The sequence below is a fragment of the Diabrotica undecimpunctata genome, chromosome 5 (genome assembly GCF_040954645.1).
Source record: "Diabrotica undecimpunctata isolate CICGRU chromosome 5, icDiaUnde3, whole genome shotgun sequence".
NCBI classification, from domain to species: Eukaryota; Metazoa; Arthropoda; class Insecta; order Coleoptera; family Chrysomelidae; genus Diabrotica; species Diabrotica undecimpunctata.
In genome coordinates this window covers 83,493,996-83,516,987 of record NC_092807.1, presented here as the reverse complement: position 1 = coordinate 83,516,987, position 22,992 = coordinate 83,493,996, and the positions used below count along the sequence as shown (strand labels likewise).

General features: G+C 34.9%; 1 protein-coding gene across 2 annotated transcripts in view; it reads right to left on the bottom strand.

Moving 5' to 3' along the window:
• Positions 1-22,992, bottom strand: part of LOC140441423 (uncharacterized) — a 214,886-nt gene that overhangs the window by 30,552 nt on the left and 161,342 nt on the right. For both annotated transcript variants that reach the window (XM_072532146.1, XM_072532145.1), the window contains exon 6: positions 11,015-11,175. In XM_072532146.1, the coding sequence (XP_072388247.1) occupies positions 11,015-11,175 (161 nt within the window). The remainder of the gene's footprint in view (positions 1-11,014; positions 11,176-22,992) is intronic.

The following is a 22,992-nucleotide window of genomic DNA, read 5'->3' as shown; positions in this document are numbered from 1 at the left end:
ACTGATGTTTACTATGCTGGTTTGGTTCAAGAAAGCATAAACCAAGAAGTTACTGTGAAGTTTCTCCGAAAACGGAAAGTTTATTTTGTCTTCCCAAATGTTGAAGATATTGCCGTCGTGAAGCATTCAAGCATAGTGAAAGTGTTGCCTGTGCCCAAAATACGGCGAGGATTTCATTCATTCAACATTGCCTTTCCACAAAATATTTCTTTTAAATAATATATAAATACAATAAAATACTTTTATTGGTTTTTTCATCATTAAAAAAGTTATTTCAATATTTGTTTTATTTATATAAATACAGTCAGTTCATGTCCCAATGTACAAACAACACTGTCCCAAGGGTAAACCACAGGTTGAACCTTGGGACTAATATCACTGTACACTTATATGGTAATTACTGATTTACTCGTTGGTTATTATCGATATTTTTAATATCAGTCCAGTGCCTAAATCTTCATTCTTTTACATGAATCAAATACATTTCAGTTTCAGATGAAAGAAAAAAACATAAAAATTTAAAAGAAAATTTTGTCCCAAGGTACACGCTTTTCCCCTAATAAAATCAGTTTGAAAATTGTTACCGAGACCTAAAATGCGCAGGCAAGTTGAACAAATTCCCTTCGTTGGCTCAGTGAAGATGTTCGTTCTGTTGTAATGGAAACACCAAATAATAGTAGCAGAGTTTATTGTTGAGACGTACACTATGGGTGTAGACCCGGGATTACTTTGAGTAGATACTGATGAAGTTGATCGTTGAAGACTATATGTTCGTTGAGTGAATATTGATTGAATATTTCTCTAGTCAAGAGATATTAGTTTTATATAAATTCTATTTGGGTCAATATTTTTCGCGTACCTAGCGTGATATGTGTATTTAATTTATGTAAATTGTTTAACTTTGTCAGTACTTTTGACTGATGTCCAAATTATTATTTATAATTGACCAAATGTGTATGTAACCTAATTAACTACGTGTGTGTATTTAATAACAAATAGATTCATTCGGTCTACTGGGTGATAAAATTATACTGTCCAATTTCAGATATGAATTCTGAAGATTTGATATTGGACATACTGCGGAATCGGGCAATCTGGCCCAAGTGTCAATACTCAAAGTTTACATATAAGTATTACATAACATAGTAAAATTCAAACATGATAAATTATAAATAGTTTAAGAATAATCAATAATCTTCCAACCGTACCCTAGCTATCAATGTCCGACTCTATCTCTAGATTAAAATTAGGGCAATTGGATGAAAATGTGGAAAGTGGGATGTCAACTTGGGAAGTCGACCGTACATTGTTGTGCCGATTACTAACTAATACAGGTACTTCCTGTTCGTTAGTCTGAGTTTGTGGATTCCCTGAACGACATAGTCGTGCAACAGGACGGTACTTCCATAACGTGAGTATCCCAATTATTACCATTATAGTAATGATCCCGGTGGCCACAAAATAATGCCAATTAGATTCGTGAATCGATCGCCACTGCGTATGCGTCATTTCTTGTTCCAGACTCTCCTCCTCAAGTAACACATGACGTAGCTCTCCTCCTGGTATGTCAAGGTAGGTGTTTAGAGGCGTGTTAAACTTGCGGGGTGTCCTCGCCACCAGTTGGGCCACGGGAGTGATTGGCGACTTCAGGTAACTCGTCACTGCTCTGTCCACCCCACTGCTAGTGGGGAGTAATGTAATATTTTTCGTTTGGGCGATACATTTGGGTGAAAGCTTCAGGAATGTGACTCGTTCCAGTACTCTTTCGCTCCGATTTCCATCGCAAATAATGGATATGTGTATCGTGACTGGCGTGATAACTAGCCAGAGGTTGGGAGTACCCATCTTACTCCATTGAGCTGTCTGTATTGTCCTGGCTACCACTGGACATGTGCTATTCTTAGATCGCTCATAAATTTCTTCTAGTATGCAGTTTGGTTGGGTATCCATGTTTCTTATAGCCGTTGGTGAGCACGCTATCTGCGCCTTTGTCAACAGTAAGCACCTTTCTCTATCTTCCGTGGTCAATTCGAAGTAGTGCAGTGTGTTATAATCTACGACCAGTAGATTCCTTGGGGCGACAAATGTGCGCAACACCGACCCCTCAACGTTAAGTGGTATGGCCGTGACTTTGAGCATGCTGTACTTATTTTTCCCTGTCACTATGAAGTAGCCGATGACTGTTATATATCTGTCGTCATGACTGACTTCTGTTTCTATAATGGGTTGTCGTCGTATTTCGACCCCTTGAGGCAGTATCTGCCCTGCTTTCCCTATTAATTTGGTTATTTTACCCGGTTTCACTATATCAATGAAGTGTCCGTGGTTATAGTGAAGGTTTAATATTCCCTCGTAAAATTGAGTATATTCGTTTATGAAGTCCATAACTTGTAATGCTATCGTTTGTATTCGTAACGTGCTATATTCGGTTTCTAGTTTTTGTGCTTTGTCTTCTACTTCGTTAAGTCCTTTAGATATTTCTTGTAGACCTGTGATTAGTGCTTTGTTAAACTTGTTCATTTGCTCGTTTATCCTGTTCTCTGTGTGATTGATTGATGTTATTGTTTCTAACATTATCTTCGCCTGGTGCTGTGATCCCTTTATTAGCTCCTTTTGGTTATTATCTAATGCTTCAATGTTACTGTAGGCTTCGTCATTGACTCCAAATACTGAGGTTAATATTGTTCCTAATATTCCTCTTCTTTCCCTTCCTTTTATTTCTACTGTCAACCCCTCGCTTACTGACTCCGCCTTTCTTTGTCCTTCCTCTAACTTCTCTATTATATCCTTACAATTCACGATTTTTATCTCATGACACAGTTCTCGTACGCCTTGTATCATATTTCCTATTAGTTGGTGCTCTGTTCGAATTCTTCCTTTTTCGAGTAACACCTTTATTCGAAATGTTCCCCGGTCTATGACGACCTCTCCAAGGTCTTCTGTGAAAAATCCTGGTACCGGATTATATATTTTATACGGTTCTGCCTTTATGGGTTTTAACATCGTTAAAAACATTATAGCTACTAGTATTTTCTTCCATCTTAGTGCTGCTGCCTTTTTCGGCTTTTCCTGTTTCTCTTCTTCCAGTCGTATTAGCTTATGTATGGGTCTTTTAGTCAGTTTCCCGTTTGCCTTTCTCACTGTTACTACTCTGGTTAATCCCTCCGCTCCAGGGTGTGTTTCTGTTACCCTCGCTAATGGCCATCTGCCTGGAGGTGTATCCTCTTCTTTAATTATAACTATTTCTTCTTCTTTTATGTTAGGGTGCGCCTTATGCCATCTATTTCTCTGTTGTAATTGGTGCAGGTATTCCTGTTTCCAAATTTTCCAGAAGTCTCTTTTTATTTTCTCCACTAATCTCCACCTCGTCGGCATCTTCAAATAAGTCGTAAGCTCTTCTTCCCGATTTGGTGATATAATTTCTCTCCCTATAAGGAAGTGAGCTGGTGTCAGGGCTATTTTCCCTTCAGGGTCTTCTGATGACCCATATAATGGTCTCGAGTTCATACATGCTTCTATTTGTGCCAGCACCGTACTCAATTCTTCATATGTTAGAACTGTTTCCCCGATGATTCTTTTCAAGTGATATTTCATTATTCGCACTGCGCTCTCCCATAATCCTCCGAAATCTGGTGCATATGCAGGTATGACATGCCACTGGGTACCTAGTGCCAGTAATCCTTGTTTTATCTCGTCATCTATTTTTTGATTTTCTTTTTTCAACAAATTTGCTGTTCCTACGAATGTGGTTCCGTTATCGCTGTATACGTTGTTGCACTGTCCTCTGCGTGCCGTAAATCTCTTGAACGCTGCGATGAAAGCATCCGTAGACATATCGCTTACTACCTCAAGGTGTACTGCCTTCGTTGACAGACACACAAATACTGAGATGTAGCCCTTATAGCTCCTCTGTCCTCTGCCTCTCGTGGTACTTATTTTTATTGGCCCGGCATAATCTATCCCTGTGTTAGTAAAGGGATGACTCGGGTTCACTCTGTCTTTCGGTAGATCTCCCATTAATTGTTGTGCTGCTTGGCTTTTATACCTCCTGCACCTTAAACATTTTGCTAGATAATCTTTCACGGTTCTTCTGCCGTTGATTATCCAGTATTTCCTTTTTATGTACTGTAGTGTTTGTTGTAATCCGCTATGTAGATTTCTTGCGTGACTATCTGTTATAAGTAACTTTGTTAATGCACTATCCTTTGGCAAAATTATCGGATGTTTTTCTCCGTACTTTAGATTCGTGTGTCTCAGTCTTCCGGTGACTCTTAGAATTCCTTGTCTATCCAGGAATGGTACCAATGACGCTAATTTATTTTTCTTGTCTAATTGCTGTTTCTTCTCCAGCTTATTTATTTCTTGTTTGAAGTAGGCGTGCTGTGTGTGCTTTATCACCTTTAATAGCGTTTCCTCTAATTCTTGGACTGTAAGCTGACTTTGTCCATTGTCCTTCTTTTTTCTGCATTTGTCTGCAAATCTCCTACAATATGAAAGTACTCTTCTCATTCTTTCTAAATTTGAGAATCTCTCGCATATGTCCTCCTTTATCGTTGTCGTGTGCACCGTTATTTTCGTTTTGACTTCCTCCTCATTTGTCTCTGGTATTTTTTCTGATTCCTGAGTTAAAGTTTTGTTACTAGTCAGCCAAGTTGGTCCCTTCCACCATAGCTCTGCTTCTAATAATTCTGATGCGGTACTTCCACGTGAGAGGATGTCCGCTGGATTTTCCTTTGTATCTACCTTATGCCAATTTTTCGGTCCTATAACGCGTCTTATTTCCTCTACTCTGTTGACGACGAACATTTTCCACCTTTTTGATGATCCCCTTATCCAAGCCAGGGTTATCGTTGAGTCCGACCATGCATATACCTCAATGTTTTCCCTGTTCAATGCTTGTAGGGTTTTCTTCATTAAATTTGCTAGTAGTACCGCGGCACACAGCTCGAGCCTCGGTAACGTCGTTTTCCCTTTCAATGGTGCGACTTTCGATTTTGCTATCATTAGATTCGTTTTAATTTCTGGGCCTAATACCCTTGAGTAGATTACCGCTCCATATCCTTTCATAGACGCATCTGCAAATCCATGCAGTTCTACTCTGTTTAACTTGCTTAAGTTGTTCCACCTGGGCAATGTTATTTTCTCCAGATTTACTAATTGCGCCTGGTATGTATTCCACCTGCTTTGTTGGTTGCTAGTTAATTCTTTATCCCAACTGGTCTTTTGCTCCCATAATTCCTGTATGAACATTTTCGCCTGAATTACTACAGGTGCTATCCATCCCAGTGGGTCGTATAGTTTTGCTACTTCTGACAGTACGTGTCTTTTCGTTATTTTCTTTGCCGTCGTTATCCCTATTTTGAATGTGATTATATCCTCTTTAGGTGACCAGTGTATTCCTAACGTTTTCCGTACTTCTTCTTGTTTGAATGCCTTCGAGTCTACGTTCCTCATATCCTCCGGTACGTTCTCCATTATTTTTTCTTCGTTGCTCAACCATTTTCTAAGAGTGAAACCTTCTTTTCTGAACAGTTGTATTAATTCCTTTTGGGCTGTTTCTGCTTCCTGCACTGTCTCAGCTCCTCCTAGTATATCGTCTACATACATGTTTTCTTTTACAATTTTCGATGCCAACGGGAACCTCGCTCCTTCGTCTTCTTGTAATTGTTGTATTGTTCTTAACGCTAAAAAGGGTGCTGCGGCCGTGCCGTATGTCACCGTCGTTAAGTTATACTCTTGTATGTGGTCCTTTGTGTCCTTTCTCCACAAAATTTTTTGATATTTTTGGTCTTCTTCTGCCATTCTGATTTGTCTAAACATTTTTTCCAGATCCGCTGAGTATGCTACCTTATTGGATCTCCATCGTAATAGTATATTTGTCAAGTCTTGTTGTAATTTCGGCCCTGTGTGCATAATATCATTCAGGCTTACTGCCGATGAGCTTTTGCTTGATGCATCAAACACGGCTCTTATTTTCGTTGTAGTACTGTCCTCTTTTCTCACTGGATGATGAGGTAAGTAGTACCCATCTCCCTGGTTTTCTGCTATTACCATATGACCTTGGTTTTCATAATCTTCCATGAATTGTCTGTAATTCGCTTCTAACTGTTTGTCTTTTGCAAACTTCCTTTCTAGTTGCATCAATCTGGCGAATGCTTGATGTTTAGATTCTCCTAACTTTGCGACGTCTTCCCTAAACGGAATTTTTACTTCGTATCTCCCTTCTTCATTCCTTTTTACAGTCTGTCGATACAGTTCTTCACATTCTTGTTCTTCCACTGAGAAACTTGTATCCTGATTTACTTCTTCTAATTCCCAGAAGTTCTTTATTTGTACGTCCATTTCTTGTCTTGATATCATACAGCATACTTCTGCTTTTATATTCTCCCTTTCTCGTGCTATTCCCGAAACTATCCATCCTAGTTTGGTGTTTTGACTCAGGAGTCCATTACTTATTCTGTGCATCCCTTCTGTCAATATGTAACTGTATTCTTTTACTCCTAGTAGTAAGTCTATCTTCCCTACCTTGTAATATCTTGGATCTGCCAGTATTGTATTTTTCTCGTTATAGTCCGGTAGAATTATATCCTTTTCCGGTAAATTCCTTGTTATCTTCGGTAGTACTAGTGCTTCTATTTCCATCTCGAAGTCACTTTCGTAATGAGTTTCGATTAAAAGTTTCATACTCCAGTTGGCTGTTTTTTCTCCTGACGAGCCTATCCCGGATATGGTCGCCTGTATGGGCTTCCTTGTTGTTCCTAGCGTCGTCGCAGCTTGTTCCGTTATAAATGCGCATTGTGACCCTTGGTCGATTAGTGCTCTCATTATGTGTGAATCTCCTTTCACATCTCTTATGCGTACCACAGCTGTCGCTAGTAATGCTTCACCTTCCTTATGGCTTGCACATTTTACTCAATTCTGCCCTCTTTGCTGGTCGTTGCTATTCCTAGGCCCATTGGTATCTTGTGTATTTTCTCGCCTTCCGTTATTTTGTTCTCTGGCGTTGTATGGATTATTATTTCCTCCTCTGTACCTATCAGCTTGGTACCCGTTTCTTCTATTGTTTGAATCTCTTCCATTTCTTTCTTGTGTTTGTTCTCGTTTCGTTTCATTGGAGTTTCTTTTGTTGCTTGTGTTTCCTTTTTCATAATGCAACATATGGTGGTGGTCTCCGCCACAGTGTCTGCACCTATATTGTGAATAACATTGTTTTTCTTTTTTATGTGCTAGGCAGTTTGTACACAATCCTTTTTCTTTTATCATCCTGTTCCGGTCTCTTACATTGAGTTCCTGAAATTCTCTGCAGTTCGGTACTCCGTGATCTCCGTTGCATATCACGCAATGTGTTCTTGGTTTCCTACGAGATCCTCCTTGCTTCTCTTGTCTTTTTTCTGACTCCAGCAGTTCCAGTGTCTGAAATCTTCGCTGTAAGAATGTTTGTGTCGATTTGTACGTCGGTATCTCTCTACTGTCTCCAATGTGGTTTTCGTACAGCCTCCTAGTTTCATTGTCCCATTTCGTTATGATAATTCGGGCTATCAATGGGCTCCACGCTTCCGTGTCTGTTCCTAACCCTCCTATGGCTTCCAGACTTTCGTGGAAGGTGTCATGTAGTGATTTCAATGCTCTAGCAGAAGATTCCTTTACTTCCTGCGCTAGTAGCATCCTGTCTATTAATTTAAACAATATCATCCTTGGGTTCTTATACCTATCTTTTAGCATGTTCCAGGCCACTTCGTAGTTGGCCTCGGATATGTTTAAGTGTTATATCATTCTGTTGGCTTCCCCTCTTACTTGAGTTTTTAGGTACTGCATTTTTTCTGCGTTTGATAACTGGTCGTTTTCATGTATTACTTTAGTAAACAGATCGTGGAAAGTTCTCCACGTTTCATATCTGCCTTCATACACAGGGATTTTTACCTGCGGCAATGTCACACCGTCCCTCCTCTGTGTGCTTTCTGGCCGTTGCATTCCTGGCCTTATTTTCTTTAAAACTTCCCTGACTTTCCTCTTTAGATGGTTTATTCTCTCTACTTCTCCAATATCTGTAGCGTCCAGTTCCTCATTTACTGCTGCTTCAATCATTAGTGTATTCACCTTTTCCATGTATTCTCTTAACTCTGACTGCAATTCTTCATCCTCCTGCAAGTCTTGTTCATTTTCTGGCCGTAATAATTCCTCGATTCTTTGTTTTCTTATCTGTATCTCCTTTACTTTCGGTGCTTTTCCTCTTTCCAGCACCCTTCCATATTCTTCCAACAGGGTTTTCCCCTCAATGTATGTCTTAAATACCTGATCATAGTATTTTGTTTCAAAATATTTTTCTTTCGTTATACCCCCTTCTAGCAGCTTTTCGTGGTTATTTAAAAATTTTGCCCAATATTCTTCTAATTTTTCCTGTCTATCCCGGATGTATTGTTGATTTTTCCGAGATTGGGAATCCTTTTTTGTATTTGAAACGAGTTTCACTATTTCTGTTCCTATTTCCGCTTGCTTAACGTATAGACTCTCCATGATTATTTTAAAAATTTTTACATTCAGCGGTAAATATATTAGACAATACTAAATGTACGTTATGTATTAAATAAGTATACCTGTATTATAACACTTTCTTTTCTATCGGAATGTGCAATTTAGCTAAATATGAGTTTGACCTTGCCTGCTGTGCTATTCTTTGCATTGAGGTAGGTCAAGATGTAATCCACACACTCTTATAATGATATATATACATATATATATATATATATATATATATATATATATATATATATATATATATATATATATATATTGTTATCAAAATAAATGAAATTATTTGCTACGTAATTATTTTAATTTTTCGAAATAAAATATTTAATTGTAATTAAAAGCAAGCTATATGTATGAACGTTTCTTTTTTCAAATTGTCATACAAAATTACTGTTTAGTTAATTATAGTTGTGAATGACGTTTATTTTTGTTTTATCAATTCTCTGTATTATTTAAATGGTATGCATTCTAAAGTACATTATTATACGATTGATAGAGTGGAGATTGTTGTTCTAAATTGTTAAATTGTAATAAAAAAAAAAACTTGTTAAATTGTAAGATTGTAAAAGTTGGAAGATTTTGTAATTATTTAAAAACTTACGGTTTTTTGTGTTCTTAGACGTTAAGTATCCCTCGCTTCTGGTGGGTTCTGCAATCGGTCCTGTCCTTTGGCTGCTCTGCGGCTCTAGTTTGGCTCTCGGCTTTGGTACTGCTCTCGGCTCTAATATGGCTCTCGGCTTTGGTACTGCTCTCGGCTCTAGTATGGCTCTCGGCTTTGGTACTGCTCTCGGCTCTGGTACCGCTCTCGGCTCTAGTATGGCTCTCGGCTTTGGTACCGCTCTCGGCTCTAGTATGGCTCTCGGCTTTGGTACCGCTCTCGGCTCTAGTACCGCTCTCGGCTCTAGTATGGCTCTCGGCTTTGGTACTGCTCTCGGCTCTAGTATGGCTCTCGGCTTTGGTACCGCTCTCGGCTCTAGTATGGCTCTCGGCTTTGGTACTGCTCTCGTTCTCCCGGGTCTAGTGGTCTCTCTCTGCTACTGAGGGTGTTGCTGGCGTGGACTGTATAGGCTCTCTCAAACTTCCTTGAAGTATTCTGTTTCTCGATAGGACCATGAACAAATTCCCCTCGTTGGCTCAGTGAAGATGTTCGTTCTGTTGTAATGGAAACACCAAATAATAGTAGCAGAGTTTATTGTTGAGACGTACACTATGGGTGTAGACCCGGGATTACTTTGAGTAGAGACTGATGAAGTTGATCGTTGAAGACTATATGTTCGTTGAGTGAATATTGATTGAATATTTCTCTAGTCAAGAGATATTAGTTTTATATAAATTCTATTTGGGTCAATATTTTTCGCGTACCTAGCGTGATATGTGTATTTAATTTATGTAAATTGTTTAACTTTGTCAGTACTTTTGACTGATGTCCAAATTATTATTTATAATTGACCAAATGTGTATGTAACCTAATTAACTACGTGTGTGTATTTAATAACAAATAGATTCATTCGGTCTACTGGGTGATAAAATTATACTGTCCAATTTCGGATATGAATTCTGAAGATTTGATATTGGACACAAGTGGTACATTTGATCCCGTTTTATGGCTCTCTGTACCAACCCAGCTGTCCGCTCTTTTCGATTTAGAGTTTTTAGGGGCTAAATAATGAGCCATGAAAATGGCGGACATATTACTTATCGTTAATTTTTCCCCAAAAAATTGCAACTTCACCCCTGTCCGCCACCCCTTATGTATCCACTCTCTCGTCCGCCCTTTGGGATTTCGTCTAGTTATACCAAGATCTTACTCTGGGCAAATTTTCAGCCATATTATCGATCGTTAATTTTTCCGAAAAAAAATTACAACTTCATCCCTGTATAGCCACCCCCTGTACCACGAGGGGCGTCCGCCTGTAAGGCAAAGTCTTAACCCAGTTATAATGAATATATTCCAATAGAGAATTGTCTTATTACTGATCAGTTCAAAATTTCGGCTCTATCTCTCCGACTATTAGGCAAGCTCCTCTTTCCTTTAGAGGAGACAGATAGTTGAACGATATTTTATACAATGTCTATCACAGGGTATGGATTTATTTTTGTACAAGTTTTATATTGGTCCACTATTTCAAATGCAGTTCAAACAGACATTATATTAAATTGTATGTTCCGTTTTAAATTCGTTCATATGTATATCATTATACTACATACATTTTTATTTATTAATTGTGTACTGATAAAATTTATTTCTATCACGTGTTTGCTAATAATTTAGTTACTATTATTTAAGACAAGAATTCAACATGAAGGATTTTAATTTATAAAAACCAGTCTTTACACATTTTTTGTCTTTAATTTATATTTACGTTTCTTTAGGCTATATCTAAAAGTTTCATTATCATTAATAATGTAAATTATAAATAAATAAACAAAATAAAACAAAAAATACATTTTGAAATTAGGAACCTAAAAACACAATTTAACATACCTTTAAATGTACACATTCCCAAGTTTTTTGTAAAAAGTCGAGGAACATCTGGAATCCCTGTAGGAATTATAGAAATCAGTAACATACTTACTGGAACTATAATCGAAAGTGCAGTATACATTTTAAAACGATTTGACGTTTGGTCTTCTTTCATGAATGTTCTGAAATAAAAAGATTTGTTATATAGATTAAAAGTATTCAGTTCATACTTTAAAACTTACAAACTACAAACTAAAAATTGCAAGCAAGTAGTACCTACAAAATAAATGATTTTAAAAATTCATATTTTACATTAAGAATTGCTAATACTTAGTAATTATTATAGATCGCATTTTTTGTTTAAACGTCGTTTATCACTTTAATATTTGATTATCTTCTCTTTCCTCTAAAGTTTAAAGTCCAAGTTTTATTTCTAGGAGCTCAATTTAACTAAACTTTTGTACTTAATTAAGTAAAGAATTCCTTCACTCTGTAATCTTAACATATCATTTTCCTTAATTTAGAGAAACGAACTGTCAAAATGTCCAACGTTTCTATAATTCATCAAGACTTACAGCACTAAATTATCGATGAGAATTGGGGTAGTTAATTCGATATTAGCAATATGATTTTATGTTCATGTATTATCTGTTCTGATTAGTCAAAAAAGATATAATCTATACAGAAATGTTCCTCTGATTTAGGCAAATAAGGTAGAACAAACTTTTGAAGTAGTTTTTACACCTGTAATATATAATTAAAAATAACAATAATGATATTTTGATATTCACTTAAAACAAACCATATGCATAACATGTATTTGGCTCTGCATGATATCAGAAGGAGTGAAAAGTTTAGTAATATCCAAGAAAATCCCGTTATATCTAATACATGCAATGCAACACTTACATTAAAACAGATTAAATTTAACTTTCCACACCAATAAGAAGATTTATACCAAGAAGGCCGAAAGAAAAACAACACAAAAAGTAAGAAAATCTCAAAACTCAAGAACAAATCTAAGAACTTTAGATATCTGAGAAAAATTAATGAGTGTGGAGAAATTTAGTGTTATATTTGTTTCAGGTATCGTAAATGTAAAAACATATAATAAAAAATATGTGGTAGTAATAGTTTGTTACGATAGTTCTGCAAGATTTATTCCATATAGAAAAAGTACCTTGACAAAAAAAAATATTAAAAATCTAGAATGTTTGAAATGTCATCGAAAAATTCCGAAATGTCTCGTAAGGTCTGGAACGTCAAAAAATACATATAAACACAGAAAGTTGACATTCTAAGTAGTAGTAGTAATTGAATTTTTGAATAGCTCTGCCATTTGGTTAAAGTTGTTTTTAAGTATTCTAATATTGTTTGTGTTTTAATAAAAGTGATACGAAAAAAGTGTAACATTAGTGGGAGCGGTGGGATAAAAGAGATATTAAATAGTTGGTAATGGTTAATACAAGATCTACTGAATTTGTTGTAGAAATGTATACGTCTGGACCCCCTGCATTGTTTTTAAAATGGAAGAGGAAAAGGAAAATCCTATGGTGGTGAAAGAGAAGCGTGGACAAAAAGAGAAAGAGCTGGAATAGAAATGTTGGAAAAGAAGAGAAAGAACTGAAATAAAAGCGTAGACAAGAGGAAAAGAGAAAAACGGTAGTAGATCTCAAATTCACAAAAAAATTTAGTTAGAGGTAAGTCAAATTAATAGTAGAATAGACCAATTAAAAGAACAACAGAAAACATAACATTATGAAAACCGATTTAGAAAATAAAATAGTACTACAACAAAACATTTACAATCTAATGTAATACGACACAACGCTGAATTAAGAAAAAATAGTACGCAAGATTCTTTATCTAATATTGTTTTAGTAAATAATGTCGAATCTTAACAAACAGCCTTATCATCTTCCATAGTTAAACCAGGCACAATTAGAACAAGCAAAATTTTAAAACCACCCACATTGGTCACAATTGGCATACCCTCCGATACCTAAAGAGTTTCTGAAACAAATTAGTATACATCCATTCTTAGATAGAATACAGGATGTTAAAATGCAACAAACTCTCCAACTACAACGTCATAAAACCCTAAATGGAACACTAATCTCAGCTCAGGTTTACAAAGCGGGGAAAAGTATTTGAATATCGTACCCAAAATTAAAAAAAAATGTCAAATGTCAAATGTCATCAAACCCGTAATCAACCTAATCAACTCTAAATCCAAAATCCAAAAATCCCTAAAACCACCTTAAAATCCACCTCTACTCATATTTCTACTCCTACACACACCTACTGTCAACAGGCAATAGAATCTTCCATGCCATAGTGCTCTAAAGCCTTCATGTTTTTGGCAACGGCAATTTCTTCTGTTCGACCTTAAAAGCTTAGAACAAATCTAAATGTCATTTTAATAATAAAATAATTTCTGTGTTAGTACAGTTCATTTGGATTTTGGTTTTGGTTACCAAAACAGCGATGTAGTGGGACTAATCTACTTGTTAGATCATATTTTTTCGAAATGTGAACTTCTATTCTTTGGCATCTCGTAGGATTAGATTTCAGTTGAAGAAGTTGAAATAGACACTCTTCTTCGTTTTTACTTTTCAGATGAGTCTCGGGTCAGAAGAATTTGCGCTTCAGATTTGAGCATGGTACAGATGTGTATTGGTAAAAATTTTCATTCATTATCAGTTAGGTGTTAGGGGGCACTATGATAGTTCGATTTACAGTAGGAATCGAGTATAAATGATAGTAGGAGTATTCGTCGGGATAAGCTATTGGAACATAGACAATGAAAACAATTGTCAAGTTAGAGTAGTACGCTTCAGTTTCTAAGATATAATATTTATTTATGTCTGATGTGATATTCGGATAAATTAGTTCGTTTCTTGAATGGTATTTCATAATTTAAGTTAATATTGACTTTAGTTTATTAATCTTCACTATGCTACTATTTAAAATACCTAGTCTCGCAAATGTTATAGAGTTTTCTATGTCTGTTAGCAACTGTACTATAATATTCATACTTATACGTAATTGATCTAAAATATTTCTTGTTATAAGGAAATCTTCGAAATTAAAAATAAATTTATTAAGGTTTGAACAAATAGATTCTAAACCAGAGAAAATTACTTCTTGATTACTCTTTATGAGAGAAATAATATTAATAAAATTCTCTACAATCTCTGTCGATAATGAAATTTGTTTATTAAGTTTAGTTACAATTTTTGTTTGGTTACTTTTTAGTTCTTCTAGTGCTCTATAATAATGTTTTGCGTCTTCTGTATCTAAGTTTCCTGTAATACATTTAATAATTGAGCCTAGTCCGTCTATAAGACCTCTTTTTGCTCTGTGGTTAGGTAAGAGTGATTGGAGTTTTTGTTCAGCTAGTTGTAGCTGGAAGAAAAGGACACGATCAAAATTTTCTAATTCGGAATAATAAGGACTACTAAGGCCGTCTTTAATTGCAGCTGTTATATTTTGGTAGGAAAGTTTTACATCATAACTAATAAACCAAGTATAAAACTTATACTCAGAATAAATCAGGTATAGGCAAAATCACTAACAATAAACATGGAATAACTTAGATATAAGTTATACTTGGTATAAGAATTTATTCCAAGATTATACCGACCCACACCCTTGTTTAAGTCTGGGATAACCGTGTTATAACCTATTTTATGAATGTCAAAGTCATCAGTGACAAGAATATATTATTTTTTGTATTGTTTTGTGAGTAGCTATGTATATAATAAAAAAATGTGTTTAAGAAGTGTTGCGGTTGTCGGGGAAGTTGATAATTTAATTAACATGATGGAAAATACACGAAAAAGAAAAACTTTCAATAAATCCATTTTCAAAAGACACTGGCAATTTTTGCAATTTTTTGCAACGTTTTGCAACTTTTTTGCAATTTTAAAATACTCAAACTCAACATATAAGATAACAAATAAAGAAAAAGATATATTTGGTGTCAGTTGTCAGTTTCAAAGAAAAATCAAAATTGACATATTTCACTCAATATGGCGTGGTTCTATGTATTTGTGCAAAAGATTGCAACATTTCCAAACTATTATTTCGGAATAAAGTGGGAATACTTATAACTAACATATACCGAGTTTATTTGTAACAAAATATTTTAGTATTATATTTACCTTATACTTAGGATAACCATTCTAGATATAAATACGGAATAACCTTAAAATACGAGTGTTTTATTAGTAAGACAGTTAGGGTCTTAATTTCTTTTTGAATTGGTTCTAAATTGACACAATGAATAAATGAATAAGTACTGGATTTAATTTTTGCAGTACCTAATTTATAAAAGAGTATTCCAGGATTGTCTTTAAGATTTGTAAAAGTGATTTCTTTAGTCTCGGCTTGTTGAAGGCCCAGGACTATCATCGTTGTTATTAGGAACCTGCAAGAGTTTTTACGGTTAGTTTTTGGTCGTTTCAAGTTTTGTTTGTGTAAAAGTCTTTTTTAAGTAGTAACTTTAATTTTTGTATCTTTAACAACTTTATCTTTCATAAATTTAGGGTTAAGTTTATTTCGTACAAGTGTAGTGTTTTTCCTGTAAACATCACTGTCTTCTTCGTATGCGAGTGGTTCGTGTTGATCCTTATTGTTAAATTCAATACCTTTTCCTTTTTGTTCGATCAATCTTTTATGAAGTTCTTTATAGATCTCTTTGGTCATATCTCTATGTTTTTGCATATAATTATTAATCAGTTTTTGGTCTATGTTCATAACAAATATTTTTTTAGTGTTAACGTGTCCATTTATAATATCTATAGGCTTTTGTTGAGTTACGGAATGTATTGAGTTAGTATATCCTAAAATAGCATAAGGCATTTGATTTAAGATATCAATTTTTCCATCTGATTTGCTTCTTATTATTCGTAGATGTTCTATTAGAGTAGAATGAAATCTCTCTATAGATCCTTTAGATTGGGTACTATTAATTTTTTAGTTTTTACTTTATGTATGTCGAAGAATTCTTGTACAACAGAGTTTTTTAATTCTGTGCCTCAGTCCATAGATACTAGATCAGGAATTCCATGATGTGTCATGAAGGTTAAAAAAGCTCTTACAATTTCAGTACTTGTCAAAGCTGAAAGTGGGTATGCTTGACCGTCTTTAGAAAATGTGTCTATTATACTAAGAAACTTTTGGCCTTGACTTTGAAAAATGTCTGAAAATATTATTTCAAACGGTTTTGTAGCTGTGGGTGTAATCATTAATTTTTGATTTTATTTCATCGATCATATTTATTTGCTTGGCAAATATTAGAATTATTTATAAAATCTGTTACATCTTGTTTTATTCCTGGTCAATAGTAGGTACGTTTGATTCTAGTTTCTGTTTCTAGAATGCCTCGGTGATTAGTTTTTCCTTCATAAAATAACCTTATTTTTCCATGCTGTTCATCTTTGTCTACTAAATCTTTTAAGATGCTGTTACATTTTATTAACTTGTAAACAGAATTTTTAAATGTATTTTTTAACGTTTCTAATATTTCAGGTATAAAGATGTCCTCTTTGAAGTACACAGCATATTTGTATTTTGGGTCAATGTAATTTTTGAATATATTAATAGTTTTTTCTACGATATTATTTTTGGAAATTTGGATATAAAGTATTTCTCTAAGGGAAATATGTTTTCCATTTTGGTTTAGCAGCTGAATGTAAAACAAAATCAATTACAATTTGGTGATCAAAAACATTGAGATGTTTATCAGAAATGAGCTTTTCTAGTATTGGATCCTCTATACTAGTATGTATAGTCTCTCCATCATCATCATTATCTTCAATGTCATTATCTTCGTCATTTCCTTGTTGTAGATTTTCTTCGTTAACCCTTAATATCCTGAATTATTATATTTTTAAAAAATGATATATTTTATGTTAATTTATTGTTCGTATTAGTCCTCTAGTTAAGTTTCTAAGCTTATTTTCAAAAAAAAAAGTTAACAAAAAAAAGTTATTAGCTGTGACATATATGTCACTCTAGGACATACAGGGAGCAAAATAAGAAAAAACGCAAAAGCTTTATTAAATTATATATTTAAACAAAAAATATGTTTTACATAGGTATGTATAGAGAATTATTTTGTATGAAACTGCGCATTACAATCAATGCACAACCACAAATCACACTTTCTACACATGGTTCTAACGTGGTTCTAACAACAGAAGTGCAATTTTCAAATGCGCATCATCGTCTTTTCTTGTTTGGAATATCTTTCCACTTTCCATGCTTTATTCTTGGGGTTTATGCTATTATTGTCTGCCCAATGTACAAATTGCATAATGTGCTCGAATCGATTACGCCTCATTGCATTTTTAACAAAACGATGCTCCATGTCCGGTTTTGAATCCCAGTAAAAGCTCTTTTTTGGTTTTGGATCGTATCCACTAAAAATCAAAATGCCAATAAAGCATTTCAATTGTTTAATGAGATATATGGGTCTGCAGCATTTTTGAAAAGAACATATACTCTAAGTACTGGAATAACGGGCCATCCCATAATAACTCGAACGATTCAACAAGTGTTAAATTCTCATAATCAGAAAAATTTGGTGTTGAAAAAGTATGCAGACGATTTTGAAAATCACCTCCTTTTAACCAAGAATATGAACATTTTGATGGCTCATCTCTAGGTGCGCTGGCTTCAGTGGCGCCAATTCTATTATTATTTAAAAGTTTTATCTCGGCTTAGGTACGAAGTTGTCTCCCTGGCAAATGGTGAAGATCTCCATCATCAATTTCATCTCCAGATTCTTCGTCTGTGAGGACGTTTACTTCTGGAGGTTCTGTGTAGATGGCATCTAAATCTATTATTGTAAGCTATTTGAAGTGCTTCTTCAAGGGTAAAACCGTGCCTAAAATGAAAAAAAAAACCCATAAATGCCAAATAAGAAATACATTCCCATAAAGACGTTTATGTATTACATAAAAACAAAATAGTTTCTTAAAATTCTCTGTTGGTAAATCCCTAGATGGCAATAATCGTTGTTCCTCAAATCGACGAGAATATCATAATATTTATCATATGTGATGACACAGTGACCATGAAATTGATACCTGATACATGATATCTTTTCAATGATCATCGCTATCCAACTGGCAGTTAACAATGATTTATAAATCTTAGTAAATAATTCACTGGGAATGAAATCACGTCTTATGTTTATTTTTGCCGAAATACGGTATAACATTATCCTAGCGTTGCATATATGTAATACCGAACTTTGGGGCTACCCAGAACTAAAGACTTGTTTACACGAGTAGAGTTGTGAGGAGAGTAGAGTCGACTCTACTCACTACTCTACCAAAAATGGCTTGATACCGTTCACACGAGGAGAGTTACAAGTATAGTACTTATGCTAGTATACTGTGGAGTAGGTGTTTGTTTAGTACAAAATGAATTCAAGAAAAAGAAAATTGATTCAAAATTGTTTAGCTACTGTTGCAAATGCATTTGTAATTGAGGTCGCTTTGTAACAAAGAAAAGAGTGGATGAGAGAGTGGCTTAAAAGAAGGAATACACACGGGGCCTCAGCTCTTTTACCTTGATAAGAATACATTTTGTATTTCTTATTGTATTTTTTATTAACAAGTAATAAAAGCCTGTAACTTGTCCGTGAGCCTTCAGTTTCCTTGTTTCTTTTTGCACCTTTCATGATTGCTTCCATAGGAGTGAACCATTTCACGTTCGGAACGTATACATCGGCTAAACCTGAACCCCATTTTTTTGATTTTTGTATTTTTAAACACTCTTGATTATAAGTGCACCTTATATTCTTAATTTTTTGCTTGAGCTCGTTTACTCCAAAGCCCCCTTTTGCCATTCTTTCGACGATTTTATCCTCCGCAGCTTGCCTCATACTTTTATTTCTGTAGTGTACACTACCTAAATTCCTAAACACTGGTATTTGCCATACATCTCTACAAGTTTTAAAGGGAAAGTGAAATGAAGTTCATCTTCGGTGAACCTAATTTTCACTATTTACACAAAACACAACACCAGACGGAATGACAGCGTCCCTATGCACTCTCCTACCTACTCTACTCTACCAGAATTGACCGCGTTCCATGAGTAGAGTGCGCAGGCGAGTGGATATTTTGGCGGTGGTGGTGGTAGTAGAGTAGAGTTACTTTGCCACATGTTGCTGGTCACTCTACTCTACCAAGTACTATGCACTCTACTTGCTACTCTACTGCGCTGAGCGTTTTTACGAGTAGAGTTACTCTACTCTACCAAGTACTTGCATCATTACTCTACCCGTGTAAACGGGTCTTAAGTGGAAGTAAAATATTTAAATAAAAATTGAAAGATGTACGTTATGTACCTTTATGTAAAGCTTAACTTACTTTTTGAGCTAAAAAATTGCAAGATAAAAAAATAAATGTACTTACTCTAGATTCATGTCCATTTTTTCTAAATATTTATCGACAGCTTATTTTAAATGTTTACAGGCACAACATTTTCGCACACTATGTCTGCAAACTAGTAAACATGCATTAGAGGTACTGTCAAATTGCACAATACTTATACAATCTATGCGATCCTATCACAAGTTTCCTTACAGGACGCAGTTTAAATTACACAATATTGCGTAACTTATATGTCACGCTAGGATATTAAGGGTTAATGTCGTCGTCGATATTTACAGCCATCGAAACGCTATCATCATCGTTCCTTGTCTGAGTCTTATTGTGTTCTTTCATGTATTTTAAAAATTCATTACAATGAATCTCTATTCTAGATAGGGAGTCTATTCTTGCATTTGCATTGCAACTTCCTTTCTTGTATTCGATTATGTAATCAAATTACTCTAATTTTAAACGCCATCTCACTAATCGTGAATTTGGTTCTTTTAGAGACATAAGCCACTGTAAAGGTTTATGGTCTGTCATAATTTTAAATTGGCTTTCAAATAGATAAGGTCTAAAATACTCAGTTGCCCATACTATCGCAAGAAGTTCTTTTTCTATAACACTGTAGTTTTGTTCGGACTCGTTTAATGTTCTCGAGGCATAAGCTATTGGTTTATCTTGACCATTTACCAGTTGAGATAATACGGCTCCTACTGCTACATTACTTGCATCAGTAAATAATATAAAATCTTTATCAAAATCTGGATACTGAAGTATAGGTTCATTAATTAATAGATTTTTGCAATCTGCGAAACATTTTACAAATTCTGGAGTGTGTTCTATCTTAGCATCCTTTTTTAAATATTTCGTTAACGATTTAGTCAATCTGGCAAAATCTTTTATAAATCTCCTGTAATATCCTAACAATCCTAAAAATCCTTTTATTTCGTGTGCTCTTTTAGCAATTGGATATATGACAATTCCATTAATTTTATCTGGGTTTGGTTTTACACCTTCTGTAGTTACAACATGACCAAGATAGGCTACTTCTTTTCTTAGAAATTCACACTTATCTAGTTGTATTTTAAAATTGCTGGCTTGTAAACGTTTAAAAACTTTCTCTAAATTTAAAATGTGAGATCTAAGTAAACAAGACAGATGTCATCTTGAAGACCTCGCAGAATATCGTCCATAACTCTCTGAAAAGTTGCAGGAGCATTCTTGAGTCCAAATGGCATACGAACATATTCATAATGTCAATTCTCAACATTGAAAGCTGTCTTGGGAATATCGTCTCAATATCTCACTCAATCTGATGAAAACCACTAGCTAGATCAAGTGTACTAAAATAGTTGCATCTGCAACTAGTTTATCAAGTATATCGATAATATTTGGTAATGAGTAAAATTCAATTAATAACTCCTCTGGAATTGTTTTCTTGTTCAGTTTCCTATAATCTACGACAATTCTCCATTTCTTTTTTCCTGGCGCATCTGCTTTTTGGGTACTATTCAGATAGGCGAGGACCAAGGTGAGTTGCTTGGTCTAATAATTCCTTGTTCTAACATTTTGTTTATTTGACTATTTGCTTATGGTTTATGAGCAAAGGGATATCTATACAATTTACTATAAATAGGTAGTTCATCCTTAGTTTTTATAAAATGCTTAACTCTATTTGTAAATGTAAGAGGTTTATTCTCGCTATTAAAAAGATTAGAATATTTATTACAAATTTTTAGAATATTTTGTTTTTCTTTAGAGTTCATATGAGATGTACGGATTAAATTTTCAATATTAAATTTTTCGATTTCGTCAGCAGGCACTATGTCTGCATGGAATAATTCATGACAATTTTCGTCAAAAGGAATAGTATCAATTGGAGCATCTAAGGTGACAAAAATTTCATCTTGAGTTCGGTTATACATTTCGGTTAGAGCAAAACCGTCTATTGCATTCGAAAGACATGCAGGGATTTCACATATTTGAATAGTTTGGTCAGGGATAAATATACATCCTGATTTTTGAGAAACTGGAATTTTGGCTACACTACAAGATAAGGGGTCCAATTTTTGGTTAAAGATTATTTTTAGATCAAATTTATAGTATGTTATAGGTATACTGGAGAGGTATACTATATTTATATGGAGAATACATAATGAGGAACGCACTCGATGGATGGAGAGGCGGCATCTCCATTGCAGGAAAAAAGATCTCAAACTTAAAATTCGTAGACGATACAACACTGATAGCAACATCTGAAGAGGAGATGTCGAGACTGATAAAGAGAGTAGAAACCGAAAGCAACAAGTGTGGGCTCAAGATTAATAATCAGAAAACAAAAATCATGATTGTGGACCACGCGAATATCCTCCAAACAACAGGCGCCCTAAATCAATTCGAGAAAGTAGACGAGTTCACGTAACTAGGATCTTCCTTAAGCAATGCAGCCTCCTCCCATACGGAAATTCGCAGAAGAATAGGGATGGCCAAGAACGCGATGAGTCGACTGTCAAAAATATGGAAGGACCGCTCTTTATCCAAAAAACTCAAAATGAGACTGGTACGGACACTCATTTTTTCAATCTTCAGTTACGGTGCCGAAACATGGACAATAAAATCAGAGGATAAAAAAAGGATTGACGCATTCGAAATGTGGTGCTGGAGACGAATGCTACGCGTCTTGTGGACGGAGCACAAATCCAATCAGTCGATTCTCGAAGAGCTAAACATTCAGACCAGACTCTCCTCTCAGTGTCTTGCAAATGTTTTAAAGTTTTTTGGCCACATTGCGAGAAGAGACAATGACACCTTAGAAAGACTAATTGTGTGCGGAAACGTAGAAGGACGTAGAGGCAGAGGACGCTCACCTATCCGATGGTCAGATCAAGTACAGAAAGCCACTGAAGAGACGTTTTCCGAGTCCATGAGAGCAGCCCAAAATCGCAAGAGATGGAGAGAATTGACAGCCCGCATTGTAGGAAATCACGATCCTCAGCAATGAGGAAACGACAAGAGAGAGAGAGATAGGTATACTAGAATATGGAGTAGTTAATTGGGAATTTTTGAAATCTAACTTAGCATTAAGATATTTTATGTTATCTAGTCCTAAAAGACCATCGAAACTTCTATGAAAATCAAAAAGATGGAACTTAATCTTACCTTCCTGATTAAATTAAAAAAAAATGGGTATTTCTGCACAAAAGTCCTTTTTTGTACTTTGAAATACTGCGGAAACAACAAAGGGTTCGGGAGATTGTCAAGTAACTGTCAAAGTTAAACTTGATAATTAAAAGTTCTCCTATTAGTTTTTAATACTTGTGTGTATATTAAATAGTATTTAATAGTTATATTACAATTAATTAGTATTCAAGTGCGGTCTTTCAAGAGATATAATTCAATTCGTATATCGAACAAGCTTAATTAAGGAATTAAGTATAAAAGTAAAAGTGATTTGTATACTGAATATTGGAATGGTGAGTAGATAAAATATACTTTTTTTATCTATTTGGATTTATATATTTAAGTAAATCACTGCAATTAACTATAAGTATTATCCAATTTTCATAAACTGGTATTACAACGAAAGCTGTAAAACAGCACCGGTTT